Raw genomic sequence first — 18,728 nt, 5'->3', positions numbered from 1 at the left:
TCACACTAGCTATTTTCAGTACTCTCCATTTAAATACAGCAGTAAAAAACATCAACAGCAGTACTTGGTATTTTCTGAGAACGCTTATTTTATTACAACGTATTTTCAAAGCTACATGCATGTTTATTACTATTATTTTATCATGACTATCATAAGAATGGTAGTGAACGATTAACATCAGAAAGACCAGTAAAAAGACGAGACTCATTTGCATTTCAAGAAGCAGCTGTATTTGACTATAAAGGCATATCTAATCCAGTGTCTCTACGCCGTTTTCTTTATATTTCAGTGTAAAAAGCCTATACTCTATTAGAAAAAAAGAAACAAAAGAACAGTTAACCCAAAATAACATCTCATAAAAAGAAAATAATCATCAAAAAAATCCCCATTCACCAGTCATCCCAATTAAAATAGAAACAGCTTTTCATTTTCACTAACATTTTCCCTCGAAACAAATATATATATAATTTCCTTATATATATATATATACTTATATATTTATTCTGAAGGCAGTTGGTCATGGCCAATTTGTTGACCTTGTCATGGCCATGTTTGTCATTATGTCAATGTAATTAGAAAATACCTAAAATGAAAGGAAAGACTAGAAACCCAGTTTAGGACCAATGCACTGGCCAAGGACTTAACTCCCAGTGAGCTAGAGGCTGAGAGTGAGAGCTGATACTGAGTGGCACACAGAGACACGCACACAATCTTTGAACCAAGTGCAAGAAATACTTCTCATTCACTGCACTCTGCTCGATCACAATGTTCCCTTTGCAAATCCCCTCCGTCGACTTCTCCCACTGCATGGAAGGCTGGGCTGTGCATCTTTTGTGGCCACAGGTAGAGTAGTGTGTATTGGTGGGAACAGGATCCACACCCTCCCCCCACCTCTTACTGAGACAGATGGGCAGCATTCATTCTAGCAATTCAGCCCATAACCTGCAGGGGGCGGCGTGTGCCACGCCAGCAGCTCTCCAGCATGGGTCCCTGATTCACATGCTACCTCCAAACATCTCCACAATCTCAACCAAGAAGCCGTTCTTCATTTGAGGGCCGACAATCTTTTTTCTCTCTCTCTCTCTCCCTCTCTCTGAACATTTCTCTGCGCAGGCAGTTTTGGAGTTGGGAGTGCGTGTCAGGCAGGGCAGGGCAGGAGTGGGACGATTAGGAGAAAGCCGCACATGCCAGCACTCTGATATTACAGTAACTAGAGCAAACAATATGATCTTCCCTGAACACTGAAGAGCTCAGTATGAACAATTGGTATGTCTGAGGAGGTGAGGAAGGATCGGGCTGGAGATGGGGACAATACACTTGAAGGGGTACATCTGATGACAGCGAGAGCTGCAAGTTTTCCGTTTTTATTTCTGGGCTCTGCAGAGGCTCTTGGTAAACACAAGGACTAGGAGGGATGAGTGTGAGACACAGAGGAAGGGGTGGTTTAATGACATCCAAGAGTTTTACGTTTCAAAGTCATGAGGCTTGATATGAACAGGTTGGGTTATGATTTGAGTGAATGTGTGTGTGTGTGTGTGTGCGTGCGTGTAAGAGAGAGAGCGACAGAAACAGAGAAAGGGGCAGCAAGCGAGGGATGAAGAGAATGCGTGTAAAGGACAGAAAGAGAAATCCCTGGGCTAAAGTTGAAGGAGTGACGGAAAAGAGGTCCACACAGGGCCATAACCTCCTCCGTCCCAACCCTCCGTTCCTCCTGATGGTCGTCCAGCACAACTATGTTCCCTCTTCTGCAGCTCCTGAATAAAAGCTGCAGAAGAGAGAAGAAACAAAACGACTCTCGTTATGGGACATTGTATCATGTCTGGGCCATGATGTTTTGCTTCCTCGACAGACTCGGTTACCTCCAATGATCTCCTCCTTGACTTTTTGCAACTCTTTTCGAACCTCCTCCAAAATTTCCTGGGAAAAGGGCGCACATTTCCAGATGTTAATTTTTTTTTTTGCATGATTGGAATTCTTTGTCGGCAATAAAAATAAATAAAAAATAAACTAGGAAACAATAAAATACAAACTTTGCAACAGTGATGCTACTTATAGGTTCCTCAGGAGAGGTGTGTCGGGAAAAGATTTACCTGCTTGATTCTCTCCATATCGGGCTCCTCGCCGCCTCCTGTGTCGTTACTACCACCCGCAGGTTTGACCCTGATTAAATGAGAGAGAGATTAAAACCCTTCCATGTATCCATCCTAACAGGTATCCATTTTGCCAAAGCCAGGCAAGTCCACCACCACCACCACCACCACGATAACAGTTCAACCCATCACCATAACCAAGGGTTCAAGCTCAAACAGCAAACACCAACATACACATCCATCGTTCTGAGGATAAACAAACAACCTGAGGCCTTTTCAATCCCTCTTTTCGAAAGTCCTTTGACTGTTGCCAAGCAACCAGAGATGACACACACACAAACACGAGGAAAGGCATACGTTGTTGTGTAAACAAAATACACAATCAGGAAGTCCCGTCAGTGAGGGATCAATGTGATGCAAGCGGAAAAGCAAGCGGATGCAAAAGGTTCTGTTACACAATGCACCCTTCAAACACCTGCCTTCAAACAACATGCACCAGTAGAGGGAAGCATTTCCCATAGCTGCACTGTTCTCCGGAGAAAGCGAGAAGGATTCTCCTCCGGGAGGGAGAGGAGAGACTGTGGACACGAGAAGGGGACCGCATTGGTTCGTTGCTCGTGTTAGGGGGCGGGGCCTTGTACCTGGGACTCATGGGAAAGGGGGAGCTGGGGTCCGCGCTCTTGCTGATGGAATTGCTCCTGTTTGTAAGACACACACTGTGCTCTTAGAACGCCCAGCTCACACAGGCTGCGCGCGCACGCACACACAGTCGGCTCTTTTTGGAGGGCTCGACGCCGCGTTAGACGCAAGAACGAAACATGAAACATGTCCCATTGCCTTAGCCTTTAATCTTGCTAATCGGACACCGACGGTAGGAAGCTTACCTTGGCATAGTGCACGCTTTTTCCCAAGGTCTTCTGACCGTTTCTAAAGAGGAGAAAGAAGAAAACTTGAAGCACAAAATGGAACCGATATTACTGTGGATATACCGTTTTCTGCTACACATGTAAACAATGCTAAGGAACACTCGCAAATGCGCAACCACACGCAAACCATTCTCACCACTTTGGCCTTGAGATTCTGAGTCATCCTATGGGAGGGGAAGGGGGAAAAAAGAAAAAAAAGAGCTTCAACCACGTGACAACACCTATAGGAACAACACTAGTGACACAAGAAATGTCACGTCTTATGACAACATGGCAAAAAAAAAAAAATCAAATACATGGAACAAGAAAACGATTGTACAGAAAGGCCTGTTATGTAAAGGTTCACAATGACCTTCTAGTCATTGTTCTGGTAACAGTCTGTCGCCCATTTGGCACACACCGTTTATAAATAAGCCTAAAGAGTATTATGGGTGTCAGTGAGTAATATATCGCGAGCAAAATGCTATTTACGTTTTCCTCGGGTTTGGGCTCTGTCTTGGCAGGTGGTTTCCCAACCTGGTCGGTTGCCTTCCTCCTGAAAAAGACAAAGTGTCACGCCAAGGAAGAAATGCTTTCCTCTCACAAGGCAAGTACAACCCATTTCCTTTCCCCGTCGATCCCTTATGACTAGCGTCGTCATAACCTTCTAATTCTAGGCTCATGGTCTATCCGTCTATACATCCATCCATCCAGCCAGCCCATGTGTGTTCACACCTTTAAGCTATTGGAGACACAAACTACTCCCATTCATGGGAACCTTGCAGTTTTACTCTGAGCGAGGTTTTTATGGACACGTCCCCGAGTCACCCACCTTCGTGCCAGGATGGCACTCATCTCTCCCATCAGGCCTCCCCCGCCCCCTCCCCCGCCCCCGCCCCCGCCCCCTCCCCCGATGGAGGAGGTGCTGTTGCGACTGGCGTCAGCCCTGGCGATGGGGGCGGCCGCAGGTGCACCATCCTCCTGCTGGAGGGCGAAAGAGACAACGCAGCGAGGTTACTAGTGGTTCCAGGGCAGGGCTTCCTCCACAGGCAGATATACTTTCCACAAACTCACGTTTGTTTCCAATTTGACTTCCTTGTAAAACCACAGCCAGGATGATCTTAGGTTATTTCGTTTCACATTGGTTGAGGGGAAGTTCTACGGGCGTATGTGAAGCCCTCTGTGACATTGCCTGGCTAAACAAATCCCACTTGATTTGAAGAGGCCCCGTGTTCCATCTCCTCCTCACCTTGTTCACTTTGCGGAGCTTCGCTCCTGCAAGGGCGGCTGCCAGGCCCCCGGCCCCCCCTAGGCCCTCTCCGCCGCCCCCAGTAGGCAGGGGCGGGGCGGGCGGGGGTGCACCCGAGGGAGGGAGCGCCGGGGCCGGGGGGGCGCCACCTCCCGTGGCGGTGGGGCAAGGTGGTGGAGGAGGCGCCGGGGGCGCGGGCGGGGCAGGAGGCGCGGGGGGGGCTGGAGGGGCCGGGGGTGCAGCTGGAGCCATGGGGGCCATGGGAGGGGCGGGGGCGATGTTGACTGGGAAACGAGAGGAGGGACGGAAGCACACGGTCAAGACCCGCCACGAGCACACAGCCACCTGGAATGCACTATGAAGAGGGTCGGCATGTTGGCGCCGTGCAAATGAGCACATTGAGACATTTTCGGTGGCCAACGGTGTGCCGTCGACACAATCGTGCGGGGCATTGCAGTGTGAGTGGTGCGTGTAATGTCGAAAGAAGAAGAAGCTGCGTTTGATGTCCCCTGACCTGCAGCTGCTTGTCTCTCCCTCTCCTGTCTCACTCGCTCTTGTCTCTCCCACTCCTGTCTCTCTCGATCTAGGCGCTCTCTTTCCTGCTGTTCCAGCCTGTAAGGACACGCGCACACACACACACACACACACACACAACCCGCAGATTAATAACTCACAGAAACAATCATACTTCAAAACAGACTTAAAAGTGAGCGCAAGAAAGTGACTATTGAAATGTTTTGTGACAGGGTGAATTAGAAGTCTGTTTTTCCCCGCCTACAAAAAGACGCCTCTTGGGACCATATATATTAAAACTGCCGCCCCCCCCCTCCCCTCAATCTAAACCATGCAGATTACTTTTCACTCCTCACCAGCGACAACTGTTACCGACTTAAGCTAAACGGGGCTGTTTAATTGTCACAGATGGAGCATGGTGTTAAAGGCAAGCACACACTTTACAATTCAATTCTTCTCGCTCGCCAATGGCTAGCTGCAGCAAAAGGACATTTCACAGCTCCTTATCATCCCTGTCCTGGATATCCAAGTCCACATCTGGCCAAGACAGGCCACTGTCACTGCAGTTCCCTGCATCACACACACACACAAACTCCCCCTCCCCCAACACATCTGTCACTCGACCCAGAGAATCTGTTCTACTCTCGCATTTGCTGAATCACACACACACACACACACACTCCTAAAGTACTGTTGGTTGACTTGGGCAGAGTGCCAGGGGACGGTGAGGACTTGTTCTACTCCACAAGCCGGGCAAGAGAGCGCTGGTGCCGCCCTTTGACGGACAACCTACACCGGCTTGGTTGTGTTGCATGTTGGCCCCATTAGCGTAAATAAGATTAGTCAGTAAAGCTTGAGCCAAGGCAGGCGAGTGGGGTCTACAGAGCTAGCCACGTTTGTGGGGATGGGGCGGTGGGGGGATGCCAAGGAAGGGTGGGGGGGGTCACTGGGAGGGATTTAAGACGTCAGGAGGCGCTGGCCTTGTTCAGCTCTTCGACCTCTGACCTGAGGAGACCGGCTGAGGGCTAAGCGTGAGGCTAATGCCATCAAATCCTCAGAGTGTGACTATGCTGAGCAGCATGCCACTGGGAGGATCTCCTTTTTACGAGTTTGCGTGTCTTTGGCCTGGATGAGCATGCTTTATTGGAATTCTCTAGAAGGGGGCTACGCCGCAGATTAAATGGAGACTCGGTGGCCATATATGATTTATGGGAGAGGCCTTTTTAACAGAATCAACTATTTTCTTTAACCAGAATAAACCGCTTGCAGCCTTTTTTTTGTCAATTTTTTTTTAAGACTTCATCTGCTTCTACAATTTTTTTTTATACAGTGACCATGGATACATTGTGTACTCTACCATGTAAACACCTCCCCTCCCTCTCCCCCCACCCCCATATGGCACTTGGTACCTCCGCTGCTGCTCCAGCTCCTCTGGGGACGGTCCATTTGACACTGGGCGGGGGAGGGTAGCATAACCTGCAGGGAGAGCAGAGACAGCCTCTTTGGACAAAAGGAAATGCATGTCACACTCATGTTCCCACATGTCCATGCTACGCTACGCTACATACTCCAAGAGTAGCGCAAGCATTTTATGACAGCACGTTCATCGCTACAACACATCCAACAGCTGAACATGCTGTTCGTACAAACAGATAATCCTCCCCCAAGGGGCGTGCGCGTGAGCGTATTGGACGTATCCGACCAGTTCTCCTACAGGAAATGACTTCTAAAATACTACCGCCAACGAAAGGAGCTCGTGGAACTGTCCACGTTGAGAACAATGGATGACGTCACTACCTGCATCTGCCAAGGAGTTGAGGACCTCCAGCGCATGCAGCATGCCGTTGGCGAACAGGGTGGCGTCCTCCTTGCTGCCGAAGTTGAGGCCCCACACCTGCCGCGCGTCCCGCCATTGGTGGAAGTTGGGCGTGGCCTGGTTGTACTTCAGCCCCTTGACGATTGGACAGTTGATCACCACCTGTTTGAAAACATTGGGGGGGGGGGGGGGTCAGCACAGGGCTTTTTCCCGGCTGGCCACCAGCAGTCAACCAGCAGTCAACCAGCAGTCAACCAGCAGTCAGAGACACAACATAGCAGGGTTCTTCCAGTCTGCCTCCTGATAGGTTCAAGTGAAGCGTACGAACCTATATTTTTTATTATGTAGCCCTATTTTCCCCTCATCTAAACAAATGTCATGCCAAAACATTTAAGGCCTGCTCTTAGGGCAAGGCCAATGACAGTCATAAAGGACCACTGTGATACTGACTCACATTAAGTCCATTTGGCATTCAATATAGCACTTAAGTACTGCTTTACTGTACACGTGTACTTCAGGCCACCAGTTGGCGCTAGTTTTGTGGGTCAGTGGGGGGGGGGGGGGGGGAGAGAGAGAGATATCCGAGTCTGAGTGGCTCGAATGTGCTGAGGCGTTGCTTCTCTGTTTGTTTTACAACTCCTGAATTCCACAGGGCACAGGAGTGAGCTGGCGGGCCAGCAGGCGTCCAGAGCAGGCGTCCACGTGCTAAAAAAAGACGGGCCTGCCAGTTCAACTGAGGGCCTAGACGAGTCCTAACCTCAATCTTCTGTCTGCCGTTGGGACACAGACAGTGTCCGTCACAGTAACGGACAGATGGTGGGAGGTGCATGTTCTCCGAAAGAGAAACGATGCGTAGGCCTACCAATTTCCTTACTGCGGCACCATACTATTTAGTGTATGTACAAACATACATACTGTATAACATGTATGAATGTATGGTAGAATGGGTATCAGGAAACAGAGATAGACAGAGAAATGGGTGAATGCTGTCACAGGAAATGGTTGAGCAAGGCAACTATCTAGCAGGAAACACCATCCACTTAAAGAGTTGCCTCTGGGGGGGGGGGGGAGAGACACACACTTGGGTGGGCGGCCGAAGGAGAGTTGAGAAAGCCAACAGCGAGCGAGCGAGAGAGAGAGAGAGAGAGAGAGAGAGTCTCGTTCCCTGGCACCAATCGGAATGAGGAGGTGTGCGCGTTGGGGTTTGTCTGAAGACCCAGACGGGTGCAACACAGACGGGTGGCGTGGAGGAACCGCTGGTGGTTGCGTCACGAGGACAACGGGCTCGTAGACGTCCGCTGCTCCAGACAGCCCCGGGTGCAGAGAGCCCCCGAGTCATGGTTGGTCACCGCCAGCAGGCCCTTCAGCCCCAGATGTGTGAGGCTTAAGGCCTGACACGCCCGCTAACGAGGGTCTGTTTGGAACACGGACGACCGAATGCGCAAATAGGTGACTCGCAAGGTCGAAAATACATGCACACACACGCATAGAAACACAGATACATATATGTAAATATAAAGACACAGACACAACCACGTCTGTGAACCCACACACACACACTCGCATGCGCACAACCACATACACATTGTGGGTGTGCTACCTGCTGGTCTGTCTGCATTTTGCGTCCCACCACTCTGAAGGCGTTGTTGACGGGGTTGTGGTAGATCTGGACCCTGCTGAAGGTCTGGGCCCCCGCGCCTGCCGGGAGCCACTTCTTGTTGCCATCGTCGTAGATCATCACCGTGGCCCGAGCCTGGCAGATACTCGACTCACTGGCGGAGGGAGAGACAGGGAGAGAGTCGAGAGAGTCAGCGTGCCGTTTCATTTCATGACTTTTGTTTGTTTGTCTTTTTTGCGGATTCGCTTTTTCGTGATCCACTTTTGGCAACGTAGCGGGGGTCGATCACGCCAAGGAAGTTTGAAATTAAAACGGAGGATCAACGGGAATAGTTCGGGGGACGTCGTGAAATACTAAAAGTCAGGGAAACAGGGAGGGATGTAAAAAGAACACAAAGTATAAATCAGCTTGGAGGGAGAGCAGCAAAAAAAAAAAAAAAAAAAAAAAAAAAAGGGCCCAGAGGAAGGAGAACGAGGCTGAGAGTTCAGAGGCGCAGAAAGAATCGCAAGAATGAGCTACGTCACACAATACCATAAACACAGCATGCCAGGGAGAGAGAGGAGCTCGTCCAACCAGACTAGTCCAAGATTCAGCAGCTCATGTCAGCCGCCGTCACCCTTTCCCTCTCAGGGCACCTACTGCACTGAACCCCCTGGTCAACTGGCCGTCAGTGGAGGGAAGTGATCGACAGCAAGGTGAACTAGTGAGACCCAAGCCTTCACAGTCATATCAAAGGCTCGTTTATAATACTGAAGTATAAAGTCTAAAATTAGCTTGAGCTCTTGGCTTCAGTCTCTCCCGAACATACCCAGATGTGTCCACCAGATTGCTGAGTGAGAATGTGGGTGTGGAGAAGGGAGCGAGGAAAGAGATTCAGAGGCTATTTAGAGAGGGGAAGGAGGGATAGGGGGAGATAAAGAATGAGATCAATAGGAGGCTCAGAGGCAAAGAAACGAAGGGAGGAAGGGAAACATGCTGATAATGAGGGACAGACATTCATGTGACATGTGGCAGGAACGCAGTGAATGGTTCACTTCTGCAGGAGAGGAGAGATTGGTTTGATTCCAAACAAGATGAGGGGGAGAACAACAATGGAGGCAGACAAAAACAGGAAGTTGAGCCATGTTCCGCCTCAGAGGTTGTGGAACCTTCCACCTGTGCTCCATCACTTGCTTACGGGCGTAGGGATATGGGTCAGCGTGTGGACCAAACATTCCCATTCCCAAACACACACACACACGTTAATTTACATCCCCCTCACACAACGGATCATTAGAGAAAAGTTTGGGGCCTTCACCAAATCATACTAAAGTTGGGTGCACTCTTAGAAAAATGTGCCTACAAAAAGGTTTAAAATGTTCCCTGAACCACAACCCCATAACATACTTTCAGACTACATTCGTCTGTAGCACTGACTGTAGTTACGTGGTGCAGACCAGGTTTGTGTCAGTGAGATGAGAAAGACAGTCAGTCAGGTAAGACAGCAGCCAAAGTGAGACTGGCAGGTGCTGAGGGCCACCCTGCTTCTGTGCCTAACAAACACAGACAGAGGAAGGAGGAGAGAGAGTGAGAGACAGAGCAACTGATCTGTGATCTCCCAACTTCCTGTGACACATCTCACACAACCACAGCCCACTTCCTGCTCCTACTGCTGCCTTATAAGGGCAGAATAAACCTGGCAGGAGAATGCAGACACAGGCACATGTCCACGCAAAACACAAGTTGAAAAGCTTGTCAGCCAAGTTCAATAATGAGATAAGAATACGATGAAAGAAGAAACACTGGCAGACAAGAAGAAAGTGACATGAAGTGAGACTGTAACAAGAGAAGGAGGATAAAAGACAGGTTTGAGAGAGAGAGAGAGAGAGAGAGAGAGAGAGACAGAGAGAGAGAGAGAGAGAGAGAGAGACAGAGGTCAGAATGGGTGGAAAGGAGTGAAACTGGGGTTGTCACCTGAAACTTCCCTAAATTAATCTTGTTTTCAAACACGCTACCCGTAGTGTGTGTGTCGTCCCCCCCCGTCCCCCCCCCCAAACAGGGGAGCAGTGAGGGATGCTGGGAACTAGGAAAGGACAGAGAATGGGACTGGGAAACTGCTGAATAATGAATAGGAGATAAAGCAAGGGCTCAGGACCCAGGCCGAGAGTGAGGAGTGAATTATTGATACGCCTACAGATACTGAGACTCATATGAGACCCGTAGAAAAGGCAGGACGCACATGCACACCCCAACAAACAAAAAACCATAACGAAAGCTGGCACAGCAAGTTTCTAGTGTTTCCTCCAATTGTGAACACACTTGTATGCACAGAATTCGCACACATCGTCTTCTTCAGATTAGAAATGCCAAACATTCATTCAAATCCCGCCGAGGCTCAACAATCCTTTGTTATGATCCAGGGGGTGTCAAAAAGTGGAGTTAAGCCAAGTGTTAACTAGCTGACCACTTGACATAAGAGGTTTTGAGAGAGAGCTCAAACTTGAGTCACTGGTACAAAAAAAAACATAATATATATATATTTTCAGAGTCTAAGCATTACAAATAAACCTTAATCACATATTTCAAGTGTTGCGTAGCTTGGCTAGCATGGTGAAACAAGTCAGTCTGTTCCTGAGAACAAGCACTACTATCAAAAGTGTTGATCAAGATAAAGACACACACCTTAAATAAACACACTAATAACAGGAAACACCCTGAAAATGAGCAGAGGAAAAACAATAGGCATATGGGTCAGATCAGTGGTACAATGAGTTCCTCTTTAAAAAATCGATTCCGACTGCTGCAGGTTCCTCGCTGGCTCCTAGTCAAAAAGAAACGTTCCTATTCTGAAAAACCAATAGTCTAGCAGTACCGCGTTTGACGGTCACTGAGGGGTTAACAGGAAACAGCAGCGCAAGGCTGGGGCACACGCTCCATGTCTGTATAAGGCTGTGTTTACAGCTTTACCAAAAGTACTGTCAAGTACAGGCAGGCCCAGTGCCTCCGTCTCCCTGCCCCCTCCCTCCATTTTTTCTCCCTTTCTCTCTGTTTACCTGAGACTACCGCCATGCGCTTTCACCACGTCGCTTCTCATTTCCCTCCATCCAGGCTCCCTGTTCTGCCAATCGGGTCTTAATACAACGCTCAGCCAGGACTTTTCCATTTTACAGTTGCCTTCTTTTTCCATTTTCAGACTTTGAAATTTGTGTTTTTCCCTTCAGAAAATGGGATGATTTGGGTGTGAATATGGCCTTGAAGATCTTACACGTTTCAGAGCATATGAATGGGATGAGTCATGTTAAAACACACAGTGTGTGTGTATTGACGGGCTAGGGCCTGATTCAGAACTGTGAAAAGGTACTTGCCTTTAGAAAAAGCATGAAATAGAGAGTTAAAATATTGAACGTTCCTCCATCTCAGGCCATTCTTAAACTCTGTTGAAAAACTGAAGTACAGGAATGGAGAGAGAAAAAATTAACTCAATAAAAATGTCAAGCAATACTCTGACCAACACCTAGTCCCTCTTTCATGCCTGATAAAAATAGAGGCCCCATTTCGGCAAGGTACATGATGCAGATAGGGACATCACACATTCTTAAAGGAAGAGTAAAAATAACCTGGTCTACAGTCTTCATGAAGCACCATACATCTCTCTCTCTCTCCCCCTCTCTCCCTCGCGCTCTCTCTCTCTCTCCTAATACACACACACACACACAGACACACACACAAACACACACAGCGAAGGCCACTTGAGACAACACCGTCAAACAGACCAGAAGTTTTAGTTGGTATGAATCTACTGCAAGTCTCGCTCATCATCCACACCAGCTAGAGGGACCAGTACAAAAGGTCCAGCCCAGTGAGCGGCCCACACGGCCTCCAGCCATGGAGGGGCGTCACAGCGTGACACACAGCCCAAGGCCATACAACAGGTCTTCTCTGAACAAGCAGGAGAGCAACAACGGTGGACTGTGAAGCCCGTATAGCAGTATCTGGGGGCCAAGAAACGTCATAGGCCGATGTCACTGTAGTGAGATGGGGTTGGAGGAAACTCAAATTCTATTGGTGTGTTTTGGAGTCTGGATTACGTTCGACTGATTCTAGACTATGGTTTGGAAAAAAGGACCAGGAGCTAATTGTTTTAGTCATTTAGCAGACGCACTTATCCAGGTACATTCCCCCGAGGCAAGTAGGGTGAAGTGCCTTGCCCAAGGACACAACGTCATTTGGCACGGCTGGGAATGGAACCAACAACCTTCGGATTAAATGTCCGACTCCCTAACCGCTCAGCCATCTGACCAGGAGTTGTGTCTTAACCTGAAAAACTCTCACCTTCCTTCTTTCTTTCTTTCTGTCTCTTGCCCTCTCTCTTCTCTCTTCTCTCCTCCCCCTCCCCCCCCCCCCCCCCCCTCTCTCTCTCTCTCTCTCTCTCTCTCTCTCTCTCTCTCTCTCTCATGCCTGAAGCTCCACAGGTTCTAGCCTGCTGCTGACACATGCTGAAGGCTATAGTTTTTTTTCCCCGGGCTCTCAGAATCAGCCACACAGTACCGTCTAGGTGGGCTTTCTGGACCGTTTACAGACGTCTCCTCGTCTCTGCCGCCTGAGGCTCCGATTCGGCTTTAGCTTTGTTCGCCATCTGTATTCAGTTTGGTTCAGACACAGACTTTTTGGAGGTCTTGCTCTCCCCGTCAGACTCGAGATATAAAACCACTCAGCATTCTTTGTGTGCTGACTCATCAGTGCCTGTGTTCTTCTGGCATCCAACCCCCCCCAAAAAATGATGATGGGAGACACACACACACACACATTTCTTAGGTTGTCAGTGGGCAGGCCTCCCCCTTCTCCAGGATCTAGCCACTTGAGAGGGTGAGGAGGAGGAGGTATAATTCTAGCCTTCACGGTTCTCAAAGGCAGGGGCGTGACCGGCCTGGTCTATGCCCTTATTTGGAACAACACAATCAGCCGTCTCTCACTCTCCCCTCCTTGCTGTGTTTAATTTCCTTTTACAGGCCGAAGCGTCCCTTCTCTCGACTACAGCTGATGAGCATCATCCTGGGGAAGAAGCCCCCCCCCCCCCCAGTATTGGATGGCACAGAGAAACGCCTCTCTTGGTTGTCCTGAGATGAGGATACGTTGTGTCAAGTTTGGTTGCGCTGACTTAAAAGTGGGACTGATGGAAACTGTGTGAAAATCCAATCCATATCATATATACCACACCAACCGTGCTAAATACCGGTTCTTCATCTAAAATGGGTTTGTTTTCAGTTCCCGTTCCCTGTAATATTTTCAACGTTAGGGACCAGGTAACAATACAGAACGTCAATATCTCCACACATACACACACAATAAGCAACGTAGAACCACGGACCACAATCCTTTATTTGAATTTGGCACGGCTGAATTTAAGCTGTAGCTAGTATTTGTTCTGTTTTTAGCACAGATTCAAGTGTTGGGCCAACACTGTGGTCACTAAAGTATTTATGCCTGTGTAAATGTGTTTCTGGAGAGAGCAGCGATGGAATGAGGATCAGTGGTCTTCTTAACATGGAGTGTGTTATTTATGTGTCACACAGCACATTTCACAACTTAGATGAAGCAGTTACAAGTTTACTGACGATGATTTAAACCTAGTTAACCCAGGCCACTGTACGAAGAGTCAGAGGAGGAAAAAAAAAGTTCAAATGTAGTATCATTTCCTTCACCCAATTTTCAGCAAAAATTGCCCTAATTTGACCCTTGAAAACGAAACCTCCACCAAAAATGTATGAATTGAGTCTACCGCAATCAAACAGAGCATTTTTGGAGGAGAGCCTTCTCTCACCGCAGCCCTGCTCATCCAGTGCCCTAAGTGAGGCTCAGTTGACACGAGAGAGTGCGCTTGTGATGCCTGACAATATAAAACCGTTTCACACACACACACACACACACGTCCATTATGCTCCATTATGGAGTGGCACCATCCTGAACCCTCCTGCACGGCCATTAGCAAGCGGCCATTGCTGACCGTGCATTAAATCATGACAGCATGGCTACCCACAACAAGCTTTGGCAGAACGATGATGTCAGGGCTCAGGACTGTCCAGTCATTGCCACTCACGCTTGGCTTCCACACAAGTTTCCTGAGCGCAGATCCTGCTTTAACCATCTGTAAAAACACACCCGACAGTGGACTTTGTACACGGCCATAATGATAATCCTACGAAGACGCGAGGTGACCCGTTAGTGAAACACCGTACAGTAGATCACAAGTATTCAGGGATTTCAAAGCAGCCATACACACACACACACACACAGAGCAGTCAGGTGTAACCTGACACTCAATACGGGGGTGATGCTGAAGACAAAATGTGAACTTTGAGGTGGGTTTTTTGTTCGGTTTGCGGGGGGTGAATCCACAATTGAGATGGATTTTACCCCCGCCCCAACCCAGCCAACCCAACCCCAGGCTAAAGTCCCAGATCAGGCCATATGCGAGCTTCGGCCCTGAACAAGCGGCGGGAACATCGCAGCCTCAACCCAAGACAAAAGAAGAAAAAGAACCAGCAAGAACCGAGGAAACTGGATTTGTCACTACTGAGACAATAGAAGGTTTTGTATGTTGAGCCACTCCTGTAGCAATGCGTCTAATCCTGAGGCAGGCACACATAACGGCCTATTTATGTGCGTGAGACAAGGTAGAACCAATTGGGCCCAAATGTAAGGGTTAATCAAGTGTTGGACATAAACACATGTCACAAGGCAAGTGCTCAAAGTTCTATATTAGCAAGATACCTTGAAAAGATGAACTTTTTGAAGAGCTATCTGGCTACACTGCCAAGCTGGGGAAAAAAGCTCTACTGAGGTGAATTTTTAATCATTAATTAATCAACATGCACAGCCCGACTGTCTTTCTCTTTCTGCTTCGGGTGCTGGGAATAAAGAGCGACTGCTTAATTCATTACAGATAAGATTTTCCATAGGCACAATTAGGTCCGAGTTTTATTGTTATCAAATGTAAAAGTAGAGGCCCTGCGTGAATAGATAAAAAGATAAAACAACAATAGGACATTTAAGTGCTAATCCTGTGTTGCTAATGTTTAGCCAATATACTAATTACTTGACTTGCCTAGTAGGGAGGCGCTAAAAAGTTGGAAGAATATACAAACATCAGCCATTGGCCTGGGGTCACAGGGTCACCAATGATGAAGGGGGGGGGGGGGAGCGGGGGAAGTGCAAGTAGAATTTCAATCCATTAGTTTCCGTAGCCACTCTGTACTGTCTGTACTGTTACAGCATGAACCAACTGTCCAGCCGAGGCAAACCGGTAAATTCTGCCTCAACAGACAGTAAAAATATAACTGTGGAAAGGGAAAAGCCAAAAACCATTTCTGGAAGTCTAAACTCACACTCCCACTCCTCCCGCATCATAACACACATACCTACAGCACATGTTTGACTTCAGCGCTGACTGACATGGTGTTTGTGCCTCTCTCAGATATGACAAACAAGTCAGAGCAGATGTTGGTTTGATAACAACCATCACTGCCTCCCAATACCCATACTACCCTAATACATAGTATGTATATAGTGTCTACCATCCTAAAGAGTATATAGCCCACTGGGACGCACCAGATGATTTATACTGCATACAGACAAAGACTATATTTCCTGTGTCACAGGTTATACAGTCTGGAGGGAAGCGACGCAAAGATTGAAAGTTGGATTGTGGCTTATTTGCATATTTTACCCAGTTTGGTTAGAAAATAGAGCCGTCCATGTGTTTGTGATGACTGAATGAGGAGGGCATTTCTACTGCTGCTGTGTCAGCTTGGGAGTCGGTACTGGAGTACTGGAAAGTGTTGAACACTTGACCAATCAAAAGTTGTGTCACTCACATACCGGTAGAGACGCTGGAGTACAATGAACCTGAATATGTGACCACATTCCTTTCCTCACCTATTATGCAAGCAAGGTAAATGAAGTGACCGCTTTAGGACAGCTGACCGCTCAGTCAGCGTGCCTGTAGGTCAGAGCTTTAACAAAGTCAAAGCACTATCCAGATACTAGTCAATGGGATTACTGACACTGCTATCACAATCCCTCTCTTTCTCTTTACATTCCTGAGGGACATCAGTTAAACCAAAAAGACTACTCTTGTTCAAAACAACAACATCAACAGGTGTATTGTTACAGGAGAAAAGCTCACCAGGAGCTCTCCATGTTTGTTTTGTAGAGACAATATGAGATTAGCTAGAGAAAAGAACTACAGTTGTACAACTAACGGAGATCATAAGAGGCGTAACAGAAAACTGCATCCTCTATGAACGGTCTGGTTGAAAATGATGTATGTTTTTCATTCAGGGGCCCAACAGTTTGAATCAAACAAGACCCAGAAATGACCTAACCAAGGAGCTGTAGCTTCAAAGTATGTAATTGCCAACTGCACAGGCTGTGACAGGATGTGGAATTTCTGGACTTCAGTGTTTTATGCATGGGGCAATTTGGTTCCGGGTACAACCCTGGTCAACTCCCACGGGTAACAAACACTTTTTGGATCCCAAAAAGAGTGGCTTCGTCGTGCTGAACGACAGCCAGATAGCTGCATTATAATAATAGTGCACAATGAACGACCCTGCGTAGGACTACAATATCACTGACACGCAACGTTGTCTACCATGTATCTACCATAAAAAAAAATGATTTTCCAATAAATGTAGGCCTATGTCAGACAGAAAGGCGACTAGGCCTTAAGCCGCTGGCAAAAGCTCAGATTTCTACTCACGTAAGTCATTTTTCAAATTAATCGGTACATGGTAAGATGTAAGAGAAGGTTTCAATACAATTTGGCATGTTTCAGCGGTTACAACAGGCAGAAGTTTCTTATGGACTGATATCGGACAGAGCTGGGAACTCCAACCGATCTGGTTCGCCTAGCTCCTACTTGAAGGGATTTTCGTCAAGCTACAAAAAGTGATAAGATCAAAATGAAAGCCTGTGAAACAAATCAGTTGTAACATTGTAAGTAAAATACGGTTACTTTGATTCTTGCATGAGCCATATCATGCAACAGCTTGAGTTGAGTCAAAACCGAGGTATAAACTCCATACGAAAAACTTAAGCCATGTTATGCCATAAATTGTGGACGACTATAGCAAAACCGTCCCTCTACTGCACTGTACGGTTGTCCAAAAACCACACATAGCGTACAAGAACGATCAGATACGACCCGCTTACCCACCTCATTGTTAGGCGAGAGCGGAGATCCTCTCCGAAGCAGTTTCGTTGACTTCAGATCTACGGCCCGGGGTTAAAAAGCAAAAAAAGAAATACAAATCGACAGTTTTTGCCAAATTCACATCTACAAGGAAAAAGGTGAGTGGCACAAGCAGGATAAAGACAAGCACCTCGACGATTTCCTGGTTTTGAAGAGGGGGTGGGGGTGAAAGAGTGGATACAGTAGGAGCGGGCTTGTCAACTCCAATCAGTATCCAAGACTCATCGTTTCTAAATAGCCTGTCCGCGCGAAGAGATTAAACCTTCTCCGATCAAACAAAAACTACGGTTTTTTTTAACAAATATTTTTTGTCAAAGAGTAAAGTAGGCTACTTTACGTTTCTTGATAGACAAAGCTGAGATTTTTTTTGCCAGACTTTACTCCCGGTCGCAGGTCGGTGTAATTCATTGGTGTCTGGCCCAACCCGCCGCCAGCTCCGAAGTAGGCTTTCATTCCAAGCTTACCCCTCCCCTCGCTTGATGAAAAAAAAAAAAAACTCATTTCCCTAGTGGCTGAACTGTATATGCCTAACACACCGATGTGCATTCAACCACTGAAATACATAGGACTACCATAAGTAAGTTAAAGGCATTATAGATGGACCGAAACGCATTACTACGTATATTTATCTTTTACGGATAAAAGGCTCACAGGATGCTATACGTATGTGTTCTGGATTATTAGCCTACTTGAAATCATGAAAAATCTGGTATCTCCATAACCAAGTTGACGGTAACACCGGTGACATAGCCTAATCATACACTGAATTCCCCACTGGAGCAGAGGAGGAAAGAATGCATTATGTCTGCATTGCATGTGTAAACATCTGAACACTGGTCAGCACAAACACACACACACACCCAGATGACTATTCCACAACCTGCTGAGTCACTTGATAGTATGTCATATCATATGGGCGTTTTTATTCAATTTGGTTGGCCTCTAAAACAGCACAATACAGCAATGCTTTAAAAATAATAACATTCCAAGCCATTATGTAAGCTTCATGTTAATTATATAATCAGATTTTTGTCCATCAAGCGTGTAATTTTGTGGAGGACGGGGGAGAAAAATGGTGTGTGTGGGTTGGGGCTGTGGTGCATATGTTGGTGGGGTTTTTTAGAAAGTGGATCAGTCACAAGCAAATTCTCCAGCAGCCATTTGAGTTTTTTTCTCCTTCCTTGTGTCACTTTTCTAGAGCCTTCTGTCAGTTCTCTTGCTCCATAAAAGGGTACACTTTCTTGGTAGACCTGTTAGACACAAGTGATGAGATAGTGTGCAAGTAAGACTGAGGAAGAGGTTAAG

General features: G+C 47.3%; 1 protein-coding gene across 2 annotated transcripts; it reads right to left on the bottom strand.

Annotated features, from left to right (window-relative positions):
* Positions 1-207: 207 nt before the first annotated feature.
* On the bottom strand, positions 208-17,749 carry vaspb (vasodilator stimulated phosphoprotein b). Of its 2 annotated transcripts, XM_084675075.1 has the most exons (15): positions 17,554-17,749; positions 17,388-17,443; positions 8,174-8,345; positions 6,555-6,735; positions 6,167-6,257; positions 4,759-4,856; positions 4,245-4,528; positions 3,828-3,979; positions 3,488-3,551; positions 3,153-3,180; positions 2,975-3,017; positions 2,732-2,788; positions 2,091-2,160; positions 1,860-1,917; positions 208-1,765 (listed from the first exon to the last, which is right to left on the bottom strand). In XM_084675075.1, the coding sequence occupies exons 2-15, from the start codon at positions 17,390-17,392 to the stop codon at positions 1,638-1,640; spliced, it is 1,431 nt and encodes a 476-aa protein (XP_084531201.1). In that variant the 5' UTR covers positions 17,393-17,443; positions 17,554-17,749; the 3' UTR covers positions 208-1,637. The 2 variants fall into 2 exon arrangements, with proteins under 2 accessions (XP_084531201.1, XP_084531200.1); XM_084675074.1 differs by having other exon boundaries at positions 17,388-17,749.
* Positions 17,750-18,728: the final 979 nt, after the last annotated feature.

This window comes from Hypomesus nipponensis, chromosome 15, assembly GCF_054491055.1.
Source record: "Hypomesus nipponensis isolate SF chromosome 15, ASM5449105v1, whole genome shotgun sequence".
In the NCBI taxonomy this organism is placed as follows: Eukaryota; Metazoa; Chordata; class Actinopteri; order Osmeriformes; family Osmeridae; genus Hypomesus; species Hypomesus nipponensis.
Note: the sequence above shows the minus strand (reverse complement) of the source record. Positions and strands in the feature narration are given on the sequence as shown.